Source organism: Aythya fuligula, chromosome Z (assembly GCF_009819795.1).
Source record: "Aythya fuligula isolate bAytFul2 chromosome Z, bAytFul2.pri, whole genome shotgun sequence".
Lineage (NCBI taxonomy): Eukaryota > Metazoa > Chordata > Aves > Anseriformes > Anatidae > Aythya > Aythya fuligula.
The window spans coordinates 1,348,266-1,374,000 of record NC_045593.1 but is presented as its reverse complement, the minus strand read 5'-3'; the positions used below and the strand labels follow the sequence as shown (position 1 = coordinate 1,374,000).

The 25,735-nt window shown below is 44.9% G+C and overlaps 1 protein-coding gene across 1 annotated transcript in view; it reads left to right on the top strand.

The window, feature by feature from the left end:
• Window positions 1-4,892, top strand: part of DCC (DCC netrin 1 receptor) — a 360,844-nt gene extending 355,952 nt beyond the window's left edge. Inside the window, exons 28-29 of the mRNA XM_032206156.1 lie at window positions 766-908; window positions 1,515-4,892. Coding sequence (XP_032062047.1) covers window positions 766-908; window positions 1,515-1,604 — 233 coding nt within the window. The 3' untranslated portion in view covers window positions 1,605-4,892. The remainder of the gene's footprint in view (window positions 1-765; window positions 909-1,514) is intronic.
• The last annotated feature ends 20,843 nt before the right edge of the window (window positions 4,893-25,735 follow it).

The following is a 25,735-nucleotide window of genomic DNA, read 5'->3' as shown; positions in this document are numbered from 1 at the left end:
ACCTGCTGGGGGAATTCTCCAGGTAGCTCCAGTCCTGGCTCAGAAGCTTTGCTTTAATGACCTGTTAACGATCTATAAGAAAACAGAGCTCATCAGGCAGGAGGAAGGGAAAAGGAACGGGTTTTTCAATTTGGGATTGAGGGGAAGGTGGTTCGGTGTTGTACGGCGGCTGGGTGCTTCCAGAGCCAGCTGAACTGGCCACAGCAAGAGAAAAATGGCAATATTTCATAAATAAATTAAGGAAATATTCATTTACAAACAGAATACAACAGAAAAAGGGCAAAGAAATAGAACACAAGAGAGTTCAATAGAAAAAGGACAGGGAACTGGCTGAAGATCACGGTGGAGGAGATATTAAGAAAAAAGCTGTCATATTAGGGTTTGTTATTTATGATTTTTTTGTTCCTTCTTTTAAGCCATAACTTTAGGAGGAGCAGGCATGCTTGAAATGTCCCCATATTCAGCCTTAAATCCACGATGCGTTGTTTGAATACCCCATCTCACTTGGGTTTTGCAAGGTGACTTGAGGAATCCCTTCCTGTCAGTAAAAAATCTCTTTTGATTTTTCTTTTTCTCCTCCCGAGCTGGAATAAAAAGTCAGTAAAAAACTTTTTTTTCAAGGAGAGATGAACTACATTTTTTTTTCAGGCTTGCTCCGTGACCCGCCTGGAGGCCGGCGCTTGTCCCGAGGGATTTCGAAGCAAAAATTGTCCCCTTTTTCATAGAGATATCTTCTTAAGGTGCCTTTTTTTTTCCTCCTTTCAGGGCCTAACCTTCCCAAGGCTCAGGTTAAAACAGCATCCCTCGGCTTGGCAGGGAAAGCGAGGTCCCCCCTGCTGCCCGTCTCGGTGCCCACGGCCCCGGAGGTGTCAGAGGAAGGCCACAAGCAGACGGAAGACTCCTCAAACGTAAGCAGCACCTTGGAGAGCCAGCCTGATGGCCAAGCTCATCACCATGTCTTCCCTAATCCCCTATCCACACGTTAATTTTTCACTGATAGTGAAAAATTCACCTCGGGCAGCAGGCTGCAGCGGAGAGCTATTAGGAGGGCTGTAAAAAGTTGTGGCGAGCCAGTAAAACTTTTTTTTCGGGGACTTTAATGGACTTTGGGCATGTGATAAAGGGGAGAAGCGCTTAAATTCCCTGCTAATAGCAGCCACGGGACAGCTCGCACAGCCTCTCCTGAGCTGCTGGAGATAGGAGAGGGAAAGGGGGGAGAACGGCGATAAGGGGAGGAAATAATTTTGGCAGGAAGAAGGAGGATACAGTAATAGCGATAATGGAGAGAAAAAAATAACCCCGAAGAAGCAGATAAGTGAAACGGAAAAGATGGGGAAATTAGAATAATCTTTTCGCTCCTATTAGGGCTCTCCGAGAGAAAGGTCTCGCGTGATCCAGGAGACGAAACGGTGCAAAAAAAAAAAGGAATAAGGGAAAAAAAAAACAAACAACAATATTCTAAATATATGTTGTGTATCACTCCCGCTTATTTTTGTGTGTTTGTGCACCTGCAGGTTTACGAACAGGACGATCTGAGCGAACAGATGGCCAGTTTGGAGGGGCTGATGAAGCAGCTCAACGCTATCACAGGCTCAGCCTTCTAGGAGCTGGCGAGGGGACAGGTAACGATCCAGGAGCACTGCAGCATACCAGGATTTCACGCACACCACCCGCCTACATGACCCCATAACGTCGTCGCCTGCCCGGTTACCACTCCTTCAGCGCCAGGAAGGTTCCTGCAAAGTCCTCGGAGGAAAGATAAAAAGAAGAAGAAGAAGAAAAAATAAAAAATAAAAAAGGATAGTGATGGAAGTGTTACAGAACTGTAGAGCTGGCATCTTGACGTGATGAAAGCGTGGCAAGACGAACGAGGCCATCACCGCTGATGCCACTGGATCACTCGTTTTGATATCCTAGTCTTTGTAGAGCCCAAGTTGTCCTGACTAACTCCTGTTTTACTCCGTAGAGGTCCGTAGCTTTTTCGTATAGCTCTAGTCTTACCTCACGCCAGTCTGGTTTGAAGCGTAGACCGTGCCATGAAGCAGGCAGCGTCGTAGGTCACTCGTCTGTTTTTCCTGCGTAATTACTGACTCCAGAAAGACCCGCAGCAAATGACCACGCCACCACGCCAAAACCTCGGAGCTTTTCCCAACAGCACGAACGAGAAGGCAAAACACGCTCATTTATTTTGTCACTGCGGCCCCTCGTCCTGCACGAGCTGCTGGAAAAATGCAGCCACGTTAGCAAGCCTTTGGAAATCGCCCGAGGAATTGGGAAGCTTTCCCCAAAACCACCTTTCCTGCTTGAGACGGGCTCCGGGAGCAAAGCAAGCGAGGAGCGGTGAGCAGCAGGCCACGGGGAAGTCTTCGGCGATCCCCTCTCCCTCTGGTCCCCGTGCTTCTTGAGCTGCTTATTGACAACGGGCTGAATGGAGTAAATTTTGTGTGCACACACATTTTCTTGCAAAATTTTCGGCTGCATTCAGAGCTAATCCCTGTTTATGCAGCTGAATCACCAAAAGGGAGCCGATTTGCATATTTATCAGTTAGGAGGCTGCAAAACCCAATAAGAGGGTTTCAGATGAATTATTCCATTCAGCTCTGCCTTTGATTTCAAGCTTGAGTGGGTCATAATTTTAAAAGAGCATGGAAAGGATAGGATCTTTACAACCTAATAGCTCCTTTTATTAGGTGGGTAATTAAATGTGAATCTCCGAATAAAATATTTTGAGTAAAATGGCACTGCAACAGAAGTAATAATTCAGATTATTTTCTACGGCCCCGTGCTGTAAAGGAAAATCAGATGTCAAGGAGGAATTCGAATGCTTCATTAGGAACTCCAGTTGTGTTTGTGACAAAAAGCTCCTTAAAAACGCCTTGTTATTCAATTTGCTAAGATTTTAAGGAAATCTTTCTGGGGAGTAGGGAAATCCCGTTCGTACGGGCAGCTGAGCTTTCCAGCTCTGAGATTTGTTGCCAAAAAGACTGGAGTGAAAAGAAACGGCACAAATTTTCAGTGCTGAAAACCCAGCTCAGCTGTTGGGACCTACGAAACCACTACCTCCGTTTTAACTCAGAGAAAAGAGGGCTTCATGCGGCTTTTGAGTAGCTCCCCTTCGATATTTGCAGAGATTGACGTTGTCTGAAGTGGGAACATGAGGCTGGATCTGACTCTCCCTGATCCTTTAGAAAATACCAGCTACCCTGGGCTTGCAGCGGGCTATCTGGGAGCAGAAACAGCCCCCAGGACTTAAATCATGGGGCATTAATCCCCAAGTTTGGTGTCTAACAACCCCAAACTGCCTGGTGAGCCACCATCAGGTTTGCAAACCGGGTTTGGTTTGCTTTGGACACAACCCTTGCGGTGTCCAGGCGCTTTCTTTGAACGCTTTGGTATCGATCATCCTTTCTGTTTAGTTCAGGCATCGGCACCAAAGCCCCTCAAAGTCTGCAGGTTGATCTGGAGCTGCTGACGGTTCGAAGCATATCGATTTCCAGACTTGGCCCGTTTAAATCAATAAACTCCGTGCCAAAAGTGGTCTTCGTGTGCGCCGCCCCTGGGAAGGGACAACCCGATCAGCTCAGCCCGAGTAAGGCCCAACAACTCCTCTCCCCTCATTTTTTTTTGAATAAATGAGCAAGAAATTTCAAATTAAGTTCCGCATATCTCAGTAAAACTAAATTCTCCCATATACGAACATCAACGTTCAGAAATTGTGTTTTTCTTTGCCTGTTTCAGCGGAGCCCTTGACCTCCCCTGAGCTCCATGACCCTAAAGGTGGGTGGTAGTCACCCCAAGGAGCCTTGGAGATGGTCCCAAGCATTTTTGAAGATGATTTTTAGGCTGATTTTCATAGGATGCCTAAGGGCTGAAAAGCTCATTAGCAAGCACCTCATCCTACATGTGAACTATGTTACTTGCAAGCCCCAAATGAGTGCTTTAACACAAAACTCTTGCGTTGTATTTTGCTGATGCTCTGTTTATTTGCAGTGAGCTCGGCTTTGGCTTTCGACACGTTCCTCAGCTGTCAGAATCCTTACAGCCCGGGACTGTCTCAGCCGTGGCCACTCCCGGAGCAATGCAATGAGAAATCTGGCGAGGCTTGACAGCCTCATGAAGCTCAACGGGAGCAGGGGAGATCATTAGCTAATTAGTGCAATGGGGCTGCCGTGAACAGGTGAAAAACAAATGAGTTAGCAGGCAAAAAAGATTTATTTATTTTTATTATTTTGGTCCTCCTAGACCTAAAACTTGGAGCAATATCAATGGCTCCAAAGGCTCAGGGCTCCCCAGCTCCATGTATTTGTCTGCCAACTGCTTCGGTGTTCACTTCTGGTTGAGAAGTTTCAGCCCCTTTGTGAAGCTGTTTATTTTTTTGGCAGGGGAAGGCTGATTTCTTGCGTGTCACGTTGGTTACATCATGATTCGGGGCTGGCCATCGGTTGTCCCTTCTCAGGGACCAAGCGCACGGCTTGGGCTTTACCCCAGGGGCATTTAGAAGCACCCTTGGTACAAAAAGTGCAGGTGTTGGTAGGGTCAAAGCCAGCAGCATCACCCAGTTGGGCATTAAATCCACAAATAGGTGCAGGGAAGGGAAGAGCTCTGCAAGCAGGGCGAATGGCAAGCAGAAGGTGGCCGAGCTGCAACCCCTCGATCTCATTCCTGGAATGGATACCTTGGAAACTGGAGGAACCAAGCTTCGTTATTTATTTTTTCTCATTTTTAAGCAATCAAAGCCACTTCATTGGTGATCAGCGATCGCTTTTCCCTTCAGCTTTTCCCTTCATCTTCGTTTCCCCATTAGCTACTAAGTGTCCTGGTGTCGAACTGGATTCCCGGAGGTTCCACAACCTGTTTTTTTTCAACTTCTCGGCAAAAAAAAAAAAAAAAAAGCATCGAACGCATCCTCATCCTGATCTTTGTTGGCTGGAGAACATGACACAGCCCACACGTCGCAAGGTGGCACAAGCCCACGGGCTCCGCCGTATGCTGTAGACGTCCTCGGAGGTGCGAGGAAGCAAGGCCGGCAGAAGGAACAATGCTGTTTTTATTATTGTAAAATAGACCTGGCGATTCCTACATTTGCGAGTTGCCACCACGTTGGGGACGGGGCGGTTTGGGGCGGGGAGGGGGTGGGAGGGAGGGCGGACCTTTTTATAAGTAATATTTAATTTATTATTTCGAATGTTTGCTTTGGGATAATTTATGGGACGAGGGATACCTGGCTGGAAAACCTAAAGCAGGCTGTTAAAGCTGCAGTGTGCCCACGGCCCCGCGTGCCGGGCTCTGGCACCGCGTCGCTCACCCCGAGCCGGAGCCATCGGGAGGGTTGAGCATCGTCACCGTGGCTGTCATGCACACCCGAACTCCTAAGTTAATTAGCTGGGAAGCCCAGCCTGCTAATTAAATGCTCTGACACTGGTGAAACTCGCCGTTTAAAGGGCTTCGCAAGGTAATTCAAAACTTCTTAGCAAACTAGTGATTTGTTTCTCTGATAGAAATGGGTAATACTACAGCTTTAACTAGCCTTAGTTTAAAAAAAAAAAAAAAAAAAAAAAAAAAGAGAGAGAAGAAAAACTCTTGTTGTTACAAAAGGCCTAAAGATGGCATTTTGAGCCGATAAACAGTTTCTTTAAATTGTCAGACTCTAGCATTGTTAACCAAATTAGAATAGTGACTGCAATATTTAAGTGTAAATCTTGTTCTATGAGAAAGGGAACTTGCTTACGGTTTAAAAAAAAAGACTGTTTCTACACACAATCTTGTATACTACTACATGAAGAAAAAGGGGGTTTTGTAATGCACTGTAGAACAGTCTCATAATTCATTTTTTATAGAAATGTTATTCCAATGGTGCATTTTTTTGTTTAATAAATAAAGTTTTGATACAATTTCCCTCTCTTGGTCTGGTCCATTGCCTAGCAAGCACCGGGCATCGGTGCCCACACCGCAGGGCAATGCCACAGCCCCCTGCCTCTGCTGGATCCTTCCCTGCTTCATTGCTGCCTCCTGAGCCTTGTGTAAATGCAGTTTGCAGCTTGGGGGCAATTTAAAGTGAATATTTGGGTACGTTCTGGATGCCACAGGGGTTGTGTCAGTGTGGGGAAGACACCACCAGAGAGGAAATCTTGCACAGAAAGACACAGTACCACCATGCAAACAGCTCTGTAGGTAGACACTTTCTCACTCTTAGGAACTGGCCCCATACTGGCTAGACAAAAAAACCTTCAGGCCTTGGCTTTTTACTGTCACCAGCATGCAGAGTGCTAAAGCAGCTGCAGTGGCAGCTCCGCAGGACTGGGTGGGCTGCCCAGAGCTTTCCATGTCCCCAAGCTGCCTGTGATGGGCTTCCAAGACGCCCTTCCAGCTGGGTCATTTCACAAGCTATTTTCCAGCCGTAATGAGCAGCTGGGTTTGGGATTTGTTTCTGCACCCCATCGCCCATCGCACCCAGTTCCTGCTGCTGTTTCCCAGCTGGTTGCTCTACGCCAGAAGTGCCAGCACCAGCTATCCCCCAGTGCCCTGCCCCTCACAGGCATCGTGGCTTAGTATTAAAGTAATCGCAGGACACAACCAGCCTTTAAAGCTATCCGAAATGCTGCTAGGTAACACCAAAAGGGACATGAACAACCTCAAAACACATCAGTGCTGAGCCCTAAGTCCTCAACAAGTGGATTTCCATGACTATTCTCACTCTGCTTCATATCCCTCGTGGGCCTGGAAAGATTGCAGCCAGCATCTGGTTGTTCGATGGCATTTAGAAACCTCCCAGCCTGGGCAGCAAGAGGCAGGGAGACCTTGTTGCAAGCGTTTTGGTCTGGGTTTTATGGATGTGTCATTAGAGGGGCTCCTACTGACAAGTTAGAGTTTTATTACGTAAGGTTTGCTATCAAAGAGGCACCTAGAGAAGCGATTTAATCGCTTCCTGAGCAAGAAGTTAAACCTCGGAGGAAACCCACCACAGTAAACAGGTTTTTGTGTGGCAGGGGCATCAGTCTGCTGCTGCCAGCAGAATGAGTTCCCCTGAATGAAAACTGGAAATGGGAAATTGGGTTTTTGTAAGGCAAATTGGACCGGCCCCAGCCAAAAGAGGCGCTGACCCAAAATGCTTCCCCGAGGCTACGCCGCGAGCAGGCCTCAGTGAGGCATAGCTGGGAAAGGACATTTTTATGTACTTTGTGCCAACAGCCCTCATTTGGGTACTAATAGGTGGCTTCTCCTTTGATTAGGGGAAGCAGGGACAAGTCCTTGTTCTGAGGAAACTTTTTGCTTTGCCTTGAACCCGATGTCCACCGCTCGCTGCAGGCCCTGCGTGCATCAGGAGCACTGCTTGTGTTCATGGCAAACTCCCTGGTGCACCCATATTTCTTCCTTCACACAAAGCTTTTCTTTCTAATTCTTTTCTTTCTTTTCTAATTTGCAGAATTAATGGTAATGTGTGATATTTTGTGTCTGAGTGCCATCATTCTCAACTTTCAGGGCTGTATAACTAAACGAGACTCAGTGAAAGAAATTTCTCTTCTTCCGCTGCTCTTTGCACTTTCAAGGCCTTGTCCAAAGAAAACAAGCACGTTTTCCGGGGACACAGATTTCATGTTTATTTCTAAAATTTAATTCTTCTTTATGAACACTGAAGCCCTTTTTATGTTCTTGGCACAAGTATTTTTAATATGAAACTACATTTTTTTCTCAACTACAAGCAGTGGCAGGTAACAAATCATCACATCAACGAGTGGAGAGATTTTTGTGTCTGAAGACTAAGACATACAGAGAAATAAGAAATTATCCCATGTTATTATTACAAAATGGAGTTAGCTAGCGGTATTAATCCTGCTTTTGAAGCAGGTCAAAACCTGACAGTCTTTTACATCTGCAAAGGAAAGAGTGACAGAGGCGGGTGGGATCTGATCCAGGCTCGTTGGCCAAATTGAAAGCTAAGAAAACTGTTCAAAGGCCCCAGATGTAAACTTTGGGGACTTTTCTCCTTAAGGCACTTCCTAAATGTTCAGTTCTGCTCTGTAGGAAGGGAAAATGCCCCTCAAACACCTCATAAAAGAGACAAAGTTGACCCCTCAGTGGGCCTTGCCTCCTCCTCCCAGGCGAGCATGAGCTCCTGGGGCTCCCACTTGCTGCACCCCAATTTGAGCAAGGTGGGTCCTTGTCCCATGTGAGGATCCGGGAGGAAAATCTAAGGGATTATTTTTGTACCAGAGTCCTTGAAAAACTCTATTTGGGGTTGTCAGTGGGGATTAATGGGAGACCTTCATAGTATACCACGTTTAAGCACAGAGAAATATGGCTGTAGGGTAAACCAACACGTGATGAATTGCGTGCATTGAGGCTTAAGTTTGAATTTAAAATGGTGGCATTCGAATAAATTTATCACGGTTCGGTATTTTATTGGTCAGGTGGGAATATTTTGCTTCGTGCACAAAAAGATGCCAGCCCCTCTTGGGGCCAATAAATTACATCTATTTGAGCTTTTCATTTAACAAAATAATGTTAGCAGGGGGAATATAAATCAGCAGCAGGTTTAGAAGAAAGTGTTGTTAAATGTTTCACTTTAAGTCAAACTGACTGCCGTATCAATGGTGGTTTTGGCCTGAAAGCTGGTGTCTTTAGGGTTTTTCAGGAGTAATTTCCACATAGGGTGTGTGCTCTGGGGCTGTGTGGTCTTACCTGGGGCAGGCAGAGCTTTTTGGCCATGCCAGGCTCCTTTCTGCTAAAACCCTGAGCCACAGCTTGGTTTACAAAGCCCAGCATAAAATCAGTCTTTTATTTTCCTTTCGAACACCAGAAACTGTTGATTTGAGGACATCCCGGTATTTCACTGCAACATAATGCATTTTATGGAATATGGTCAGGAAATTATCACAATGTTTTATTGCAGTCTTGCTTCAGTGTGGTGAAGTATTTGCCTGGGCTATAAATATTTTGACTTTTTTTTTGTGTATCCTGCTTTAAAGCTACATATGTTCCAGCTGATATTACAATGCAAAAGCCCAGGCATAAAACTCAGAAGGAAATGTTCCGACTTTGCTGAAACATAATGTGAGTAAATCAAATACCTTCACAATATTTCCTTTTTGAGAAAGCTATGAATTTTTCATGTTTCACCCCAGCTTGGGAAGAAACCAGGTTTTTGGCTCCGTTGTGGAATTGCAATGCAGCCTGCCAGCAGCCTGAAATCAATATGCTCCGCTACGCCTGCCTGCGCTGCTGCCCCAGGCAGACGCTCCCTATTTAGCAACCGAGCTGAAATAAAGCAAACAGCCCCCGTTTTGTTGGGTTTTACTGCTTCACCTAACACTTCTGCTGATGCCTGGGCTTCGTCCTGAGCTGACCAGCCATCTCTTGGGGTCGAGGTGGTGGGCAGGGCTCAGCGGTGCTCTCCTCAGCATCCAGCTTGGGCCTCCAGTGTGCCCCCAGAAGCCCAGGTAAACGGCTGGAGATGATACAGGATCCCTGATATCCCACACCCAAACCTGCTGGGACAGAGTGATCAAAACTATGATTTCTTCATGGTCCCATGGGGAAAAAAAATAATAATAATAATTAAAAAAATATATATATACTATTCAGCTAGTAAATAGAAGCTAATAAAAGTTAAAGAAAATGAAAGAATGACTTAGGATTTTGCCTTACTTTTTCTCTCAGGTCTCCCGTTTCTTTTTCTGTATTTTTCCTTTTTTTTCCCCCACCATTTTCTATAAATCTGGAGTGCGCAAGCGAACCCCCAGCTCCTCGACCTGTGTGCCGAAGCAAGGCCCCGTGTGTTTGCCTGCGCAAGGAAGGATGTTGCCCTACTGCTTTCCTGCCTTCCAGGACTTCGTTAGCGCTGAAAAACCTGGGAACAAGGCAACGGAGACGTCATTAAGCACTGCAGGAAGAAACCACAGCCTGACTTCAAAAATCACGGCACCGTGGGGAGGACCTGGGCGACCCCCAGGGCCAACCCACCCACAGCACAGCAGCTTGGAGGCAGCTTTTATCTCCCAAAAACACAAGGTGTTCTCCTTCACGGAGGCACTCTCCAGTCTTACAAGATATCTAGGGGGAAAAAGTGTACCTGAAAGGACTACATTTCCATGCCCTTTAATTCAAACCAAGTCTGTCTTGGTGCGGCACAACAAAACAAAAGGGGCCCTACACCTTCATTTGTTTTCCTTGCAGGTCATTTTTCAAACGAGAGGCCTAGAGAATGGTGAAGTCATCATCTGTTTCTCCAAAATATCTGCTCCTAAATAGTTTAAAACATGCCAACACTACATCAGCAACCAGCAGCGCAGCGGGGATTGATCACCCTCGTGCCCTGCAGCAGCACCGAGGGATGCTCGAGGTGCTCCATCTTCATCCGCGGGCTGACGTTGACTTTATGGAGACCCCTTTTTTTTTTGTCTCCTTTTGAAGCCTCGCTGCTGGGCATGGGGATGACTCTGCCACTGATTCGTATGGCACTGGTGTGCCAAAAGCGATTTTCATCAGATAGATGGTGCTGGGGGTGATCGCTGGGCAAGGACAGAGGGCTGAGGTTCAGCCTCAGACGTCCCTCGGCAGAGTTAAGGTCTCGAGTAGGGCTGTGCGTTATGGTAATGCCCAAAATCCCATTAGCAGATATATTTGTGGAGGTGAGGGGGTAATAAAAGGAATGCAGAGTAGCTGCAGAACTGTCTCAGGTTGATATTAGGTTGAAATTAAGGAAAAATAATAAGCAATTGGAAAGAGCCGGGCTGTTATTTATTGCCCCTGCAGAGTTAAGCCAGGTAATGTCATCGCACTTATCTTAATGCCGCAATAGAGGACGTTTTTATGTTGGAAAAATCAGGAAATAAATATTCCAATGCTGAAATCAAGTAATTTGCGAAATGGCCTTACAAGAGGTGTCATCCACACTCCGACTGCGAGCAGCACCACTCAGACTTGGCAGGGGGCTCCTCGTGAGGAAGGGATGAGGAGAGCTGAGAGAAAAACGAGCAAAAGACTAATTTCATGGATTAAAATAATCAGAGCGGCAGCAGAGGCTTTGTCCTTTTTGACTGTCAGAGCAGCTTTGTGCATGGAGGTGGCTTGAACCCCTGTCCCAAAGAGCAGTGAGCCCCACAAACCGTGATGCCAGTTAAAAAAGTTGTTTTATCCACGGGGTTTCATGCAAAATGCACAAATGGTTCTCAGCTTGGCAAGCAGACTTTCTGCCCGCCGGCTTCGCATCCTGCTCTTTGACATCCTGAGTGAGTGATTTCACCCCCGAGTTTGTTTGTAGCGTCTGAAAAATAAAGAGTGAGCCCTGCTCTGGTTTGCAGAGAAAAGGCTGCCCTCAGGAAAGGGCTTGGAAGAGCTGGATTTGTTTCCCAGCTTCGACAAATAACGTGTCTGAGCTCCCGAAACGGCTGCGTTAAAATTTCCCCAGCCTTGGCAATGCCCATTAACCACGTCCTCTTTTTGCAGGGTGATTTTTGTGGATGCTGCCGGGGTGGATCACGCTACATTTCGTCCTTACCCCGAGCACCAGATCAGCCAAGCAAGCCCCGTTTTCAGCATCGTATTAAATATTGTGACCAGGAGGATGGACTCTGGACTCTGTGCCCTATTTTGGGGCATGGCTGTCAGCAGCTCTGCTGCTTTTCTGACCCATAGGGACAAAAGTGGGGCCAGGGGTGGGCACCCAGGGCATTCACATGAGACACTGGAGCCCAGGAAGCCAACAGCTCGCAGGGTCGGGGCACGAGACCGTCTCCAAAATTAGGTGCCTTTGATCAGTGTTTGTAAACACGGGCATTTAACTTTCCAGCTCACCAAGTTTCATTAAAAAAAAGAAAGCCTGAGTAAGTGGAAACAGCTTTTTGTAGCCACTAATGAAATTGGATGAAGATAATAGGGTCTTGCCTGAATCATTACACTTTTCCTCTGCGATTTTTTTTTTTCCCCACAATTTCATTATTCAGAACTGCGCATATTTGCCGCGTTCATTAAAAAAGAGGGCAAGAGACAAAACCTTAGCACTGATGAGAAAAAAAAAAAAGATAAAACTTGTTACGGAGAGAGTTATTTTTGCATTGTAAGAGCTGTTTCTCCTTGTCCTTGTTTTGGAGTCTTGAGATACAGTTGGAAAAATGGATTTACTGGGGCTGGAAACATCTCTGTGTTATCTCTCACCATCCAAAGCAGCCACCAGTGAGACCCACGGTGATGTGAGGCTGCCCAAAACAGCCACCTGGCAATGCCGACAGTGTGCTACAGAGCCAGAAACACTAATTAAAAAGGTATTTCTGTGTATTCCACCGAAAGGTTGATGGAATGATTTATGTGATTTACATACAAGAAAATAAAGGATTTAAACGCTGCCCCTCGGGCCGTCGTCCCCTTTCCTGTCAGCTGTCCCCATTTTCCTCAGATATCAAGCAGTTTTTCAATCAGACAAATATTAATATAGCTTTGATTAAATTCCCTTCTTCCAATTTACGACGTTTCATTCCATTTAATTAAATTAAAAAGCTACCAAAAAAAAAAAAAATTAAAATATTTTAAAAGTTTAATTCAATTCATGGCAACTATCGAAAACTTTCTGAAAGTGGGGGGAAAAAACATCAGTTCTTAAAGCCTGGGCTAATATTCAGCATAAGCACGGCAAAGGCTGAGCATGAGGGGCTTCTCTGAAACCACAGTGAACTTTTTATTATCAATAACTAGAGTTATTGTGGGTTTTTTTTGTTCAAAATTGGCTGTAGTAGCTGCAGTACATTAATGTCCGGCTAAAGGAATGCATAATGCAAGGCTGAATCTTGTAAAATATTTATAGCATCCATGTCTCGGCATGTCCTGTATTTATAGGCAAACCATTTAAATGAATATCTGATAAGGAAAAAAACTATTAAGTTGAGAAAAACCTTCCCTTCCCAGCAGGGCTACAACGAGTATTTGAGCAGCTAACTGAATAAATCTGCTTGGCGCTAATATATCAATGCTGCATGTTCTATAAACTTTCCATGCAGCAGAATATAAATATCTGACAAAGAAATAATCCTATTAAAGAAGAAAATTGACTGCAACTCAGAGCCATATGGATAACAGGTCTTTGCAGTATTATCTGCTGGGTCTTTGATTCCCTGTCTTTAACTTTTTTCTTTCTTTCTTTTTTTTTTTTTTTCCTCCAACCTCAGGGAAGCTCTCCCAAAGACATCTCCATTTAAAATAAAGTAGCCAGAAAATCTTTCACAGTTCTAGAAAGGGCTCTCCAGCCAAGGAGGGATTTGACGCCGCTTTAAGGGCTGAAGGGATTATTTTATACATGTACTTTGACTTTCTATATTGCGCCGATCGCTGACTTATGCAGTGGTTCATGCATCACTTTTATTACCTGGCTGCGTTTCGGAGTAGCGAGACTAAATGCCTGCAAAGGGATGGATGTGTGCTTGTCGCCTCCCTCCGGGAGAGCAGCCAGGTCTGGATTTCAGCACAAACCTTGGCCAGGTTTGGGTACAGCCTCAGCTGTTCAGTGCCAATCCAGCACGGTTGTGCCTTTGCATCAAATGCAGGCATCCGCACTGCACCTGGCGCTTCAGATAGCCCAAATTTGCCAGGAACGTGTTTTGGACTAATCCGCTCGGTTTTAGTTACGAGGGGAAGATGAGGCTGTTCATGGTCTTTTGGATTTTCATTTCATAACTCCCAGCGGGACTCGGGTGTGACGAGACGTGTAACACTTTCATAAGCCCCGTGAAACAAAGCCTTGTCTTCAGGTGAAACCCGATGGTTTCCCCTGCTAGACAAGCAGACAGCCCCTCTCCCTGCCAGGGTGCTAATGCGTGAGGCAGAGCAGGCCGAGGAAATTAGAAAACTCACCACACTGTTAAATAAAACCGGGATTTGCAAAGGCACCTGAGTGTAGTAACCAAATCTTAGAGGATTTAAGCAAGCTCGGTCTTTTCGGAGAAGCTGAGTGGAAAATAATGCCGCGTGCATGCTCAGAAAGTTCCCTATTAATAAAAAGCCTCTGTTTTGGTGATAACAGACACAAATATTTTCGATTTTTGCTGGTATTTCCACTCCTCTTTTTTTTTTTTTTGCATTCATTAGCCTTGCTTGGTATGCAGGGGAGCAGCGCAGGACTTCAACAAGACCCGTAACAAGCACTCCAGCTTCTCTCCGGAAACTTCTTTTATTTCCCATCTGGAGTGCCATCCAAAAGAGGCTATCAAACAAGATCTTTTTTTTTTAAAAAAAATTCACTCTTTAAAGCCAAAAGTAATAAAGGATATTGTTAATATGGATGCCTTTGTTCGCTCTTTGTTTTCAAACGCTGTACCAGGTTTTCTTCCTTGCCTGGCTCTTTCATAACAGCCCTGAAAGATGTACGGTAGCAGCTATTTGCCAGAGGCCAAGGCAGACCTCAACTTGTCTTCCAACCCCAAACCACGCTCCCTGCCTCATGCTGTAGGGTCCCAGCAACAGTTTCGAGCCCAGCTTTGCCATGTGAAGGAAAACATCGACTGCCATTACTCCAAAGACTCCAACACCTGCAGGTGTGTGAACCGAGTCCCTCATTTCTTTCGGTATTTCAGGAGTGCCTCGGATACGAAACAGATGGCTTCCCAGACCGTATTCACATTTTATTGTGATGAAAGCATTTTATTTCCTTTTTTTATTATTTTTTTTTTTTTAGCCTGTGAGAACTGTATTCGTTTTGATCCAAACCCCAAATATTTTTTCCACGCTTTCGGCGCCTGAACTGAAAAGCAAAAGAAACAAAGCAAAACAAAACCAAACGAGTGATCAGCTGTCGGCTCTGCTTCGGGGATGCTGAGTTGTCTCTCAGCCCAAGCTGCAAAGCTGTAACCGAGTCCTTGCTGCTCTTCTTTCTTTTATTTTACTGACAGTCCCCCTTCTCTCATCTGTGGCTCTGGCAGCAGCTCTTACAGTTGCTCCCATCACCTCTCTTATCCTGCACCAACTTTTTCCAACATAATTTCTCCTTCTGGCTTCGGATATTTGCAGGCACGTGCTTTGGGTTACTGAGAGCACAACAACCCCACTTTCCCATCCGTTTCCTTGCCAGGGCTTTCCCCGGAGATGCTGGCGTGCCGAACACGCTGTGCCCAGCCACAGGTGTGTCCTTGTGCAGCTGATCGCTGGTAGCAGGCTGAGGAATGAGAATGAAGCAAACTGCACGAGGAGCGGCGCCGCAGCCATCTGTGATCTTCCGCCGAGAGCACGAGCACCTTCAAACGAAACCACGAAGGAATTTGCAAAAAAATCGCGTTTCGGAGCAGTGAGGTGTCAAACAAATGGGTTTGGAGGGGGAACTTTTTCTGCATGTAAATAGAGAAACAGCTGACGTGCGTTATTTTGCCTCCCGAGCACTTAACATCTGAGGCTACATTCATTGCACATGAGATGCTCAGCCTGTAGCTTTTCCCTGTGGTCTGTGTAAAATCAGGTTTTCATGCCCTTCTGTCCATCTGACAGGCTTCTCCCCCTCATTCTTCCACCCCACCTCCCACAAGGACATCCCTGCTCCAGCAGAGCCTCCCTGTGCTTTGCCCATCTCCTCCAAGGGCACAGAGGTGACTTGACTGCAGCTTCTGAAGCTCATTCACTAGAAAAAGCAGCCAAATATGTTTGCTGGCAGTGAAAGGCTTTGGAATTGCCCCTGGCCAGGGACACCCCGTGTTTCTTTTTGGAAGTGAAGGGGCTGAACGTGGCAGAAAGCTGAGTGAGGTCTGGGCAGGAGCTGGCTGCAGCTTCTTGCCAAGGTCTTCCACGAGGTCCGTGCCTGAAATAACTCTCATAAATGCACGTTAAATTTTAATGACCGGTGCTGTGCTCCTAACAACAACTCATCATTTCGAAATGTGCCTTAAAATTAGGAACCGCATGCTTGATTGCACTGTGGATGATGATAAGTGCATGGTGAAAAAAAAAAAAAAAAAACACTCTCATAGCCTGACACGCCAAAAATTATGACCTGGGTGTAGGTGTTTTGTAGAAGCAAAGAAAGAAGAAACTTTAAAGTGTGAGAACTCCACAATCAGACAGCGATTTTTAACTTTTACGTGAGCTGAGCATCTCGGCAGAGACTGAAATCTCCTGAATTCCCACTCCGGGCAGCTGATGGCTGAAGTACACACTTCAAGGAGGAAATCAAGTTCCTGTTTCAAGTCTTGGACCGAAAGTCTTGAGCCTTCTTCTGCTGAAGTTAGGATCAGCTTTGCCATTAACTTTGATTAGGAGAGACTGTGGTTCAGAGATCTTTCATGAGTACTTTGCAAAGGTAAATGAGGAGCGGCAGTAATTGTGGAAACGGGCAGACAGGGCGAGACAAGGTAAATGTAGGCCTTGATCCAGCAAACAGCCTGTTGCTGTGTTTAACTTTGAAGTGAACGGGTTTCTCCGGCATGCAAAATTAAATCTATGTATAAGTCACATCCTAGGATGAAAGCCGAGGTGAGAGACAACCCGGCCCTCGAGCACCAAAAAAAGGAATTTTTAAAATGAGCCGAGAGAAAGAGGCTGAGACAGCCAGGGGAGGAGCGTGACCGACATCGTCAATGCCTCCTTGGCTCCGTTTGAGCTCAGAGATGCACGGAAAGTTCAGCTTTTGTGAAGGTCGAGTAGAAGTTGCTCGTGCTCTGATTTAGTGAGGGAAAAATAAAAAAAAAAAAAAAGCCCGAAAGTATCGTGAGGATGAAAGATGAAGCTGGTTTGATGTGGGAACGAAGGTCCAGCCACACGGAGACCTGACGGAAGGGAAGGGCCAGAAGGGCTTCTGAAAGTTGCAAAAAAAAAGCTGTTCCAAGCCCAAAACCTCTGACCTGGCTCACTTTTGGCTGCTCCGTATGAAGCAGCACCCATATGACAGATGAAGATATGACAGCCAGGATTCCCTTGGCCTTTTAAAAGCAGATTTGTGATAACACTAACAACGTATCTGGGGCACACAGTGCTCCGTTTCTCACAAATCGCCACAAACAATTAAAAATAACCCCTCTGAAACATATAAAAACAAACAATCTTGTCATGGTTGTAGGAAAAAAGGAAGCCTGGCCTTCTTCTGACGTGCCCCTGAGGCCTGCTGGGCGCATTCATGGGGCCCTGCAGGCCCAGCTGTGGAGCTTTGAGGTGCTCGGGTGATAAAGGACATCCAGATAAAGATCATATGGTCCAATTTGTATTTCCAGGAAGCACGTGAATGATAGTTTGGTGTAAGTCGCACCAGTAAATACTTCAGGTACGTTTCCAGGATTCAGCTTTTCGGCCTTTGCCATCGATGTAAATGTCAGCACCCATTGCTGACAGATAACAGCCAGGTATTCACCTTCCCTCCTCCTATGATTGCTGCTGCACGCATCCTGGAAACATAAAGGGCATTTCAAGTTGAAGTAAATTATATTGCAAAGACACTACATTTCTTATGGGATAATTGAAGTGATCTAAGAACCCTTGTTTTACTCATTTAAAGCTTTTTTTTTCCCCCTTACCTCATCTTAAGGAGAGCTTGTTTGTTTTGCTTAGACTATCATTTATTTTTTACCGTGATAGGACTTTAAGTGGTTTCCCTACAGAGACTGCTTAGGAGAAACTGATCTACCTCCATATTTGATGATTCATTTAATTTTATGTTTGCATTAAAGAGAAAAGCTAGAGTGGAGTCTTATCCCAGTTCAGCATTTATTTAAACATTTGTGTTAATGCCTTGCATCTTATTCCACTGCAATACACAAAGCAGCCCCCAAAACTCAATCAAATCTCCCGTTTGGTGGTGATTGATGATGACCTTAATTCCTTAACAGTAATACTGGAAGAAGGAAAGATGGACCGATGGAAGGAAGAGAGGACAAACACAAAACTACAGAAGCAGGGTGAAAAATGGTTATGGCAAGTAGCAAATGCGAGTTTCAGCAAGTCTTTGGGAAGGAAAAGCAAGAGTTGTTAGATCCCACAGCATTACCATAGTAATCTGTATTGTATACGTTATTATTTATCATTTATAATGCAATTTATGCAGTTGCGTGGTACTTGTCACTAGTATTTGAGCATTTTGCAAATTAATGTACTTATACTCTAAATGCAAAAGCACCTAAGTTGGCTGATAACACTACAGCTAACGTTACACAATTTTTAAGCTTTTCTCTCTTTCTTTCTTTACCCAGATTTGCCTAAAACGCTTCCAAGAGTTAAACTGGGGACTGATCAGTGAGTAGAAGCTGATTCTTGGGTCAGTTATTGAAAGCTTTTAAATGCTCTGAGAGAACTTCAGATCCCAACATGAGGCAGGTTCCCATGTTTTTAGGGGTGTCTTTTGTGCTGTGCTTACTCCAAAGCTGAGGGCAGCTCCTGAAGACTGCAAAGCTTTTTGGAAATTAATATTAATATATCACGCTATTCATAAATAATATTAATGATTTCACAACACCTGTTTTCCCAAGGACAAAAATGCAATTACACTTTTGAAACAGTCACCGGGGTATTCCTGGCACACACACATAACCTGAATTCAGCACTCTGACAGGTATGAAGTTCAAGTGAATTAAACTCACATGAGTTTTGGGATAAAACACAAGGGTTTAAACCTCGTGGCAAAATATGTAGGTGCCTAACAGCCATTAAAATTGGTTCTTCCTTCCACAGGCAAGGTAACCCACAGTGGTAAGGACTCAAAAATCATTGCTACCAAATGGTTTTTCAGTAATGAGTATAAAATTAGTCTAAGGAACTATGAAAGCCAGTGGAGTAGTTTATAAACTTCATGCCTTTTTTTTTTTTTTTTTTTTTTTTTTTGGTGGGGTTGCAAAAGGAAAAAGAAAAAAAAAAAAGGAAAAAAAAAGAAAAAAAAAAAAAAAAACAGGAAAAGAAAAGAAAGAAGAAAACAATCCTCAGGAAAAAAAGGGGTTGTGTTTCCACTCATACAAAATGCTTTGTGTTCTATAAATTAATTGTTTATTTGTTCCCTGTGAAATATATTTTTTGCTTGTTCGCTTGGATGTGAAGACAGGGTGGGACTGCAGGCCTCTGAAGGAACTTAGATTTAAATTTGCTCCAAGCCCAAGTAAATGATTCAGACAAGTTGTTGGCAAGCCTTCTGAATCATTTTTTAAACATAAATAAAATGATTTTGAAAACCTTGCAAGAATCATCCATCACGATTAATCTCTGGCACGGTCTTTAGTAAACATTAACATGGAAAAGATAAAACCTTGAAACTGAAAATCTCAATTACATCAATACCCCTTGCAGCAGTTTTGCATCCTCCTTTCCTGAAGTTACCAGAAGTTGCAGAAGGAAGAAATGAAGGGAGAATAATAATAATAATAATAAAAATCAGACATTTTGTTTCTGGCCCTGCTAATCAAACACCAGAGGAAAAATTCCTTTAGCATACCGATGGCATGGTCTGTGCATTAGCTTTCATGAAAGAAAAATATGGTATTACCACATATTTGTCCCAGAATTTGTCTTAATTCTCCTAAGCCTGTTGGAGTAAAATTCTTTTGTAAGCCTTGATGTCATAGCCACTGCAGTCACCTTGTCTCTTTTGAATGACTTGAGAGCTTTCAGACCACGTTGTCAAATCTCTACCATCATGCCTGCAATTGCTTCATTTTTCCATTTCTCCATTTACATTTGATTCTCTGCATTTTCTTTATCTATTCACTGGTAGATTGGTAACAACATTCCCAGGCTGGAGTTTGGAGCCAGATGAAGGTCACTTATGAAGTGTAACAACCCATTTCCCTGCCTCTTTTCTCTCTTTATTTTCCATAAATGACTTGACACTTGCAGCAGGAGATCATTACCAGCTACGACATTCATTTCCAATGACATTAGTACTTTGTTATTTCATTTTCATTAAAAAAAAGTTAGCTATTTGTCGTTGCTTGGCTGAAACGAGCCAGTCAATTAACTGATGGAGGACCTACCATCCCCAGAGGACTTTATTTTGCCTCTGCTGTATCCAAACACACCTTGTAAATGCGTAGATTCGCCTGAGTCAGCGGAGATCTGGCCCTACAATGCTTTTACCACTGCACAGCCTGACCACATTAACCCAGAAAATAAGTTTAGACCCTTGGCACGGCAGATTGCTCCTCGGGCATCAGCCCACTGCCACATCTCCCCTCTGTTTGGCCTGCAGGTAGTGCTAATCCTGGGGGAGATGCTCGTAAGCACAGCACTGCTGGTACCTCTGCAGCTACTCCAAATTTATATATAGCGTTGAAAAGCTAAGTTCATTTATCACCAAGACATATGGAAGAAAAGCAATAATTTTTTTGATTTTTTTTTTTTTGGATCTATTGGAGATCTTTTTAGAGGGCTGGGAGGGCTCAAACCCCTCCTGAAGCCCTGGCTGTGGCAAATGAAGACGTCAAGCCTCTCCTCCCCATCCCAGTCTTTCCCACTCCCAGACAGACTCTTTTTTGTTACTACAGACCTTCTTCTTTTCATCTTCTTTCCCTTTTCTGTCCTCTCTTTCATCTTGAAATACCAATTCAGACGTAGGAAAGCAAGGCAGCCGGCAGCCCATGTGGCTAATACAAACCGGTCTGTGAAGAAAGAGAGGTTTTGGTGATATATGGGGAGTCATAAATAAGAGACTATAAAACAGGATAAAATCCACGGAAGCTGTGATTTCTTTTAGCATCTTCCATTTTCCATCGCTCATGAAAGTAACTCAAACACAGCCCGATTTCCAGGGCTGAAACACGGAGGGAAAGTCAGTGGGGGAAGCAGATAAAGACGTAACCATTAATATTAACAGCCCAGAACCATTAACTTTCCCTGCCTCAGACCAGCAGCAGTCCCCAGCGCACAGGCTGGCCTGCCTCCTGCCAAATTGAGCTGGAGATTTATCCTTCGGTGTCCTTTGTGCGTTTTGCATTTTGATGGCAATACGGCGAGCAGGCAGCGTTTGACCTGGGGAACGAGGCAAAGGGACAGAAAGCAAAGGTTCCCACGGCAGAGAGCCTTCCACCCCCTGAAATTCAAGCACCCAAATTCATAGCAGCTCGCTTTGCTGGGCCCTTGCCTTCCCTTTTTAATCAATAGATAAATACATACAGGTAGCAAAAGCTTGTGTTGTAACTCCCACCCCGGTATCAGGTGTTTTAGTGGTGATATTAGTAACACACGCTATTAAAAATGAAGTCTTTATCATGCTTTTTTTTTTTTTTTAACAAGTGGAAACGACGAGTACAGCTGCTGTATGAAAATTAATAAATCCGCTCGCTCTTTAGACGCTAATCCAGCTAAACTGTTAAACTATCAAGTCAGGCAATTAGCTGCGAGCAGAGAAACACGAAATTATAAAAGTAATCTCATTGCCCGGCTACCTCTTCTTTTAGGCAGCTGAACAAGGTTGTCTCTGCCACGTTATTCGAGCTTCATTTTAAAAGCAGCTGAGCGTTTTCCCTCCCATTAATTTTATGGGAAGGCTGTTTGCTTTTTCATAGCTTGCAAAAGAAGGAAAGAAAGGTTTAATTTTAGTCTATAGTCATTCAAGGCCAATTGGCTTTTTAGAGGGGATGTGAACTCCCATTTGAGGACAAACCTCTGGGTAGGACAGATACCCCTGTTATGTGGGTTATCCTCCAGCCTTCCTCTTTCCACTTGTTCCTCTTATATTGATCACAGGGGAAAGCAAAGACCGAGCTGTCTGACTCCTAATCTGAGTCAATAAGAGTGAATAAGAGGCGGGATGGATGCGCCTTTGCCATCCACAGCCTGGGCTTAGGAGGGTAAAACCAAAACTGTGCTTGGCACGACTCAGAATTAGAAGAAGGGTGTTAGTTAGAGCTATGTTCATTTAACAAATTAATTAAAATTTTAAAAATGCCTACTTAAATTTTCCTCTGAGCTTGCTCGGAGAAGATAGTGTACATGATCAGGCAATTACAACGCTGAGCATGAGAAATTAGAGAAATTAGAAAAAGACATGTGAGGTGCCTAGAACAAAGGGCTCCGAGTCCAACAAGCTCCCGAAACCCAGAGGGAAGAAAAGAAATCCCAGGCAAATGAGCTCAGTGAATGAATTTTAATTGGCAAAGAAAGCCACCGAGAAGGGTACAGGAAAGAGATTGACCAGGTTTCATAGGCAAGATGCTGGATGTAAGTTTGACATCCTTGGGCTCGACTATGATATCTTTATTCGGGCGATGGGCTCTGTCTGAACTATGGGATAGAAATAACAATAATAAAAGGTTTTGATCCACACGTAAAATCAGCTGGGTAGGAAACAACCCTTGGAAAATCCAGATATCTACGTAACTAAAAGAAAACCACCGTTTACCCAAATATGCACAACTGAGGAAGAAAACTTTCCTGACGACTGCTCGAGAAAGGCGACGCTTTTCACAGCGTTATCCCCGGAATTAATTTCATTTGCAGCATTCGCCTTATTTCTCCGTTGAAAAGATTTCCAGACGACTTGCAGCGATTTCTCGTTTGTCTGTGTGTCTCGTCAGCATCAGCCTTAATTACCTTCCCTTTCAATGTTTGAGAAACCAACCTGCCCTCCAGTCTTGCATGAAAGTTGTGTTGGCATGGTTACCCAACCCATTCCTTCACCAGTATCGATTGTAGTACTCGGACAGCTCGAAAGCCATCAATCCACTAATACTAGCAGATACATCGAGGGTTGGAATCGTAGCATAAGGAACAGCTTCTGACTCTGAAAATCCTGTCAAAAAATAAGTGGGAATTGGATAATATAATTTTTATAGTGTTTTTTGCAAGCTTTCTGTGTGAGAAAGGGAGGGAGGCGGTGCCGGCGGGCTAGCACAGGAACCTCACGCTTAGATGTGGATTGCTGGGCAATGTGCAAGGAAATCGTTTGAGTGTATTTAGGGAAACGAGAGGAAAGGAGCGGTCCTACAGAACCAGGGGAGAGTTAAAGGGGATGCTGCAGCTTCACGGTGGTGTTTCTTGCAGGGAAGGGCCAACCCTCAAGGCCTTCTGCTAAAAATCTGATCGAACGAGGGGCTTCCAGAAGGCTGATGTTCTCCCTGCACCACCACACGTCGGCTCACAGCAAGGTGCTAGGGCGGAATGAACCCTCTGGTAAGACACGGGAGCCTTCGCTGCATAATCATTCCTGATTGCTAGTTAGTGGCTGGAACAGAGAGCTGGTAATTAGGGCTCCCGGGGCCTATTTTCAGCTCTGTCAGTCACTCCCTCTGTGACCTTGGGCAAGCCGCTTGTGCTGACTCTGTCTAGGCCTCATCTTACCTACCTGGAAGGTGGCAATGGCACGTCCAAAAAGTTGGCAGGGATATTGGGAAACAGATCATAAAGGGCTCCCCAGCCCCTCCATCCAAGTATCTGCCACCCACGGCCATCCCCCATTTCCTCCTTCCCCACACCGCTCGCTCCATGCCCCCTGTGAAGTAAATCTGTCATGTTTTTTACATGTCCTTATATAAAGGCTTAAGCCTTTGAGATGCTGTGTTTTGTGGTGTTTTCTCTGTGGTTGTTTTGAATATTTATCCCTTTGGCAAGATGGAAATGCTGATGGATTGAGCTACGTGCCACAGCTCTTACCCCGTATCAGAAGCAGCCAGAGCACCGGATTCACCGAAATATTTCGATAAGGCGAGAGCTATTGCAGTGAAATTATAATGATTTAATACAAAACACCCAGTATATCGTAGTGACTAAGCTGCAGCAATTTATTACATTGACAAATAATTTATTTTCCTTTAAAACTGTGAGAGGCCTATTTTACAACATACTGCCCTGCTTTGTAGATCCCCCTTGACGTGCACTTTTTATGGGAAGGTTCTTGGGTAAAAATCCCTTAGAGTCTCATGACACAGCAATCTCCTTGTCTCCTCTGGGCTTCATCGAAGCCCATTTGTGGCAATCAGCAGTAAAAAGTTTCACGGGCGATTCCTCAGCCTGACATTCAGTCTCACCATCTGCTGCAACGCCCGGCCTCTGGGAGACGAGCTGATGGTTTGAGGTTTTACAAAGAGGCCATACAGTGATGCAGCAGCCTCTTGCAGTCCAAAGCTGAGGTAAATGTTAATGTATTTTAGATGAATTTTCATCAAGAAGCAGTAATTACACACCGTTCTCCTCATGGGAGTACCTGGGGAGTCTTGCTGATGTCCTGCTGATGGCATTGCCTGTGTCATTGCCTCCCTCACCTTCTCCTCAAGAGGGAATAAAGGGTAAAAAACTTTATTTAATTGAATATTCAGTGTCGGTGAGACTTGGTTTTGAACTGTAGACACCGGCTGGTGTTGGTATTATGGCAGGCAGGTCAAAGGAGTGGACTTGATGCTTGAAAAGAAAGTCCTGAAGAAAGGACAGAAGAAAAGAAAGACCCCAGAAGTTAGCTGATCATTCTCAGTCCTCACCTAGGAACGTCAGCAGATCCTTTAGCATCTTTATCCCAGACCATTATGGAAGTTAAAGATCAAGACTGAGGTCTTGCCCTTGCTTCAGAAGGCTTCAGAGAATTATTGAAGCACCCAGGCTGAGGTATTTTCTTATTGATGTCTAAGCATGTCCTTCTTAATCAGTTTATGAATGACTGATAGCTCAAATGATGCATGGCTGAGGTTCAGAAAAGGGGTGAGAGGGGTAGGTACAAGGTGAGGTGGCATTTCTTGGCAAACAGAGAGGCCAGAAATTGTTTCAGGTTTTTAGCTGACACCTTGTGATCAGACAGAAAGATCAATTCTTGGGCTGAACTGACCTTTTTGATCAAGCTACCTTTCTACGGACCGGTATTGAACAGGACTGGGGAGAAAGTGACCTTCATGGGCTTCAGGGATGAGAGGCATAACGCCGGAGATATATTTTCCTAGGCCTGTCCTTTGTGGGTGTCCCTCGTGGAGGGACGACGGCCATCCCTAAAGCTTCGCTGGCACTCTTTCAAGTGGGAGGCAATATCTCACGGCTGACAACGTGAAGGGCTGCAGGGAGGTCTGAAATACTGGAAATGTTTACTAACAAGAGGAGACCATCCGTCATCGCCACTCGAGCTGCTCAAGTCTTAATTCCAGCTGGAATCCAGAGTGTGCCAAGTGCTAGACGTCAGGTTTGGGGAGATGAATTTGTGATTAATCCTCGGACAGAGTCTGCGTGGACCTTGCACGGAAATGGCAGGTGTGCCTCTGCAGAAACTCCAGCAAAGAGCCGATGGATCAAGGTTAATTCCTTCAGCAGTGGCCGTGCAGGAAAAGGAAATAAAAGGTTATTTTCCTAAATGAGCCACTGCATTTTTTATTTTATTTTATTTTATTTTTGGTCAAGAGCAGCAGCTGCTCGTGATTCTCTGCATCAGCTGGGAAAAGCAGGGTATTAATCACACGTGTTGGGTCAGGAATCCTTTGGGATGGCCAGGGCTTTCTGATGCTTTCTGGCCTCAGAAAACATCAGAAAACCTGGCTGTTTTGTAAGGTGCCGTGGGCACGGTCGGGGCTGCAACATTTTGCCAAACACTTAGGAGAGGAACAAGGAGACAGCTACCGTGTTGTTCTGAGGAACAAACCATGTCAAACAAATCTAATTTCCTTCCCTGACAGGGTCATGGCCCTGGCGGTGAGGAAGAAGCAGAAGATGCCTACCAAAGCACTTCAAAAGGCTTTTAGCACCGTCTCACCTGCCGTTCTTAGGAGAAAGGCGAGCAGGAGAGCATCGCCTGGGCTCTGCCGCATCTCTGCTCCAGACGTGGGCCAGGCTCTCCCGTGTCATGATAGCAGAGATGCATCCCCTTCTAATGTGCTCTTGAGAAGTG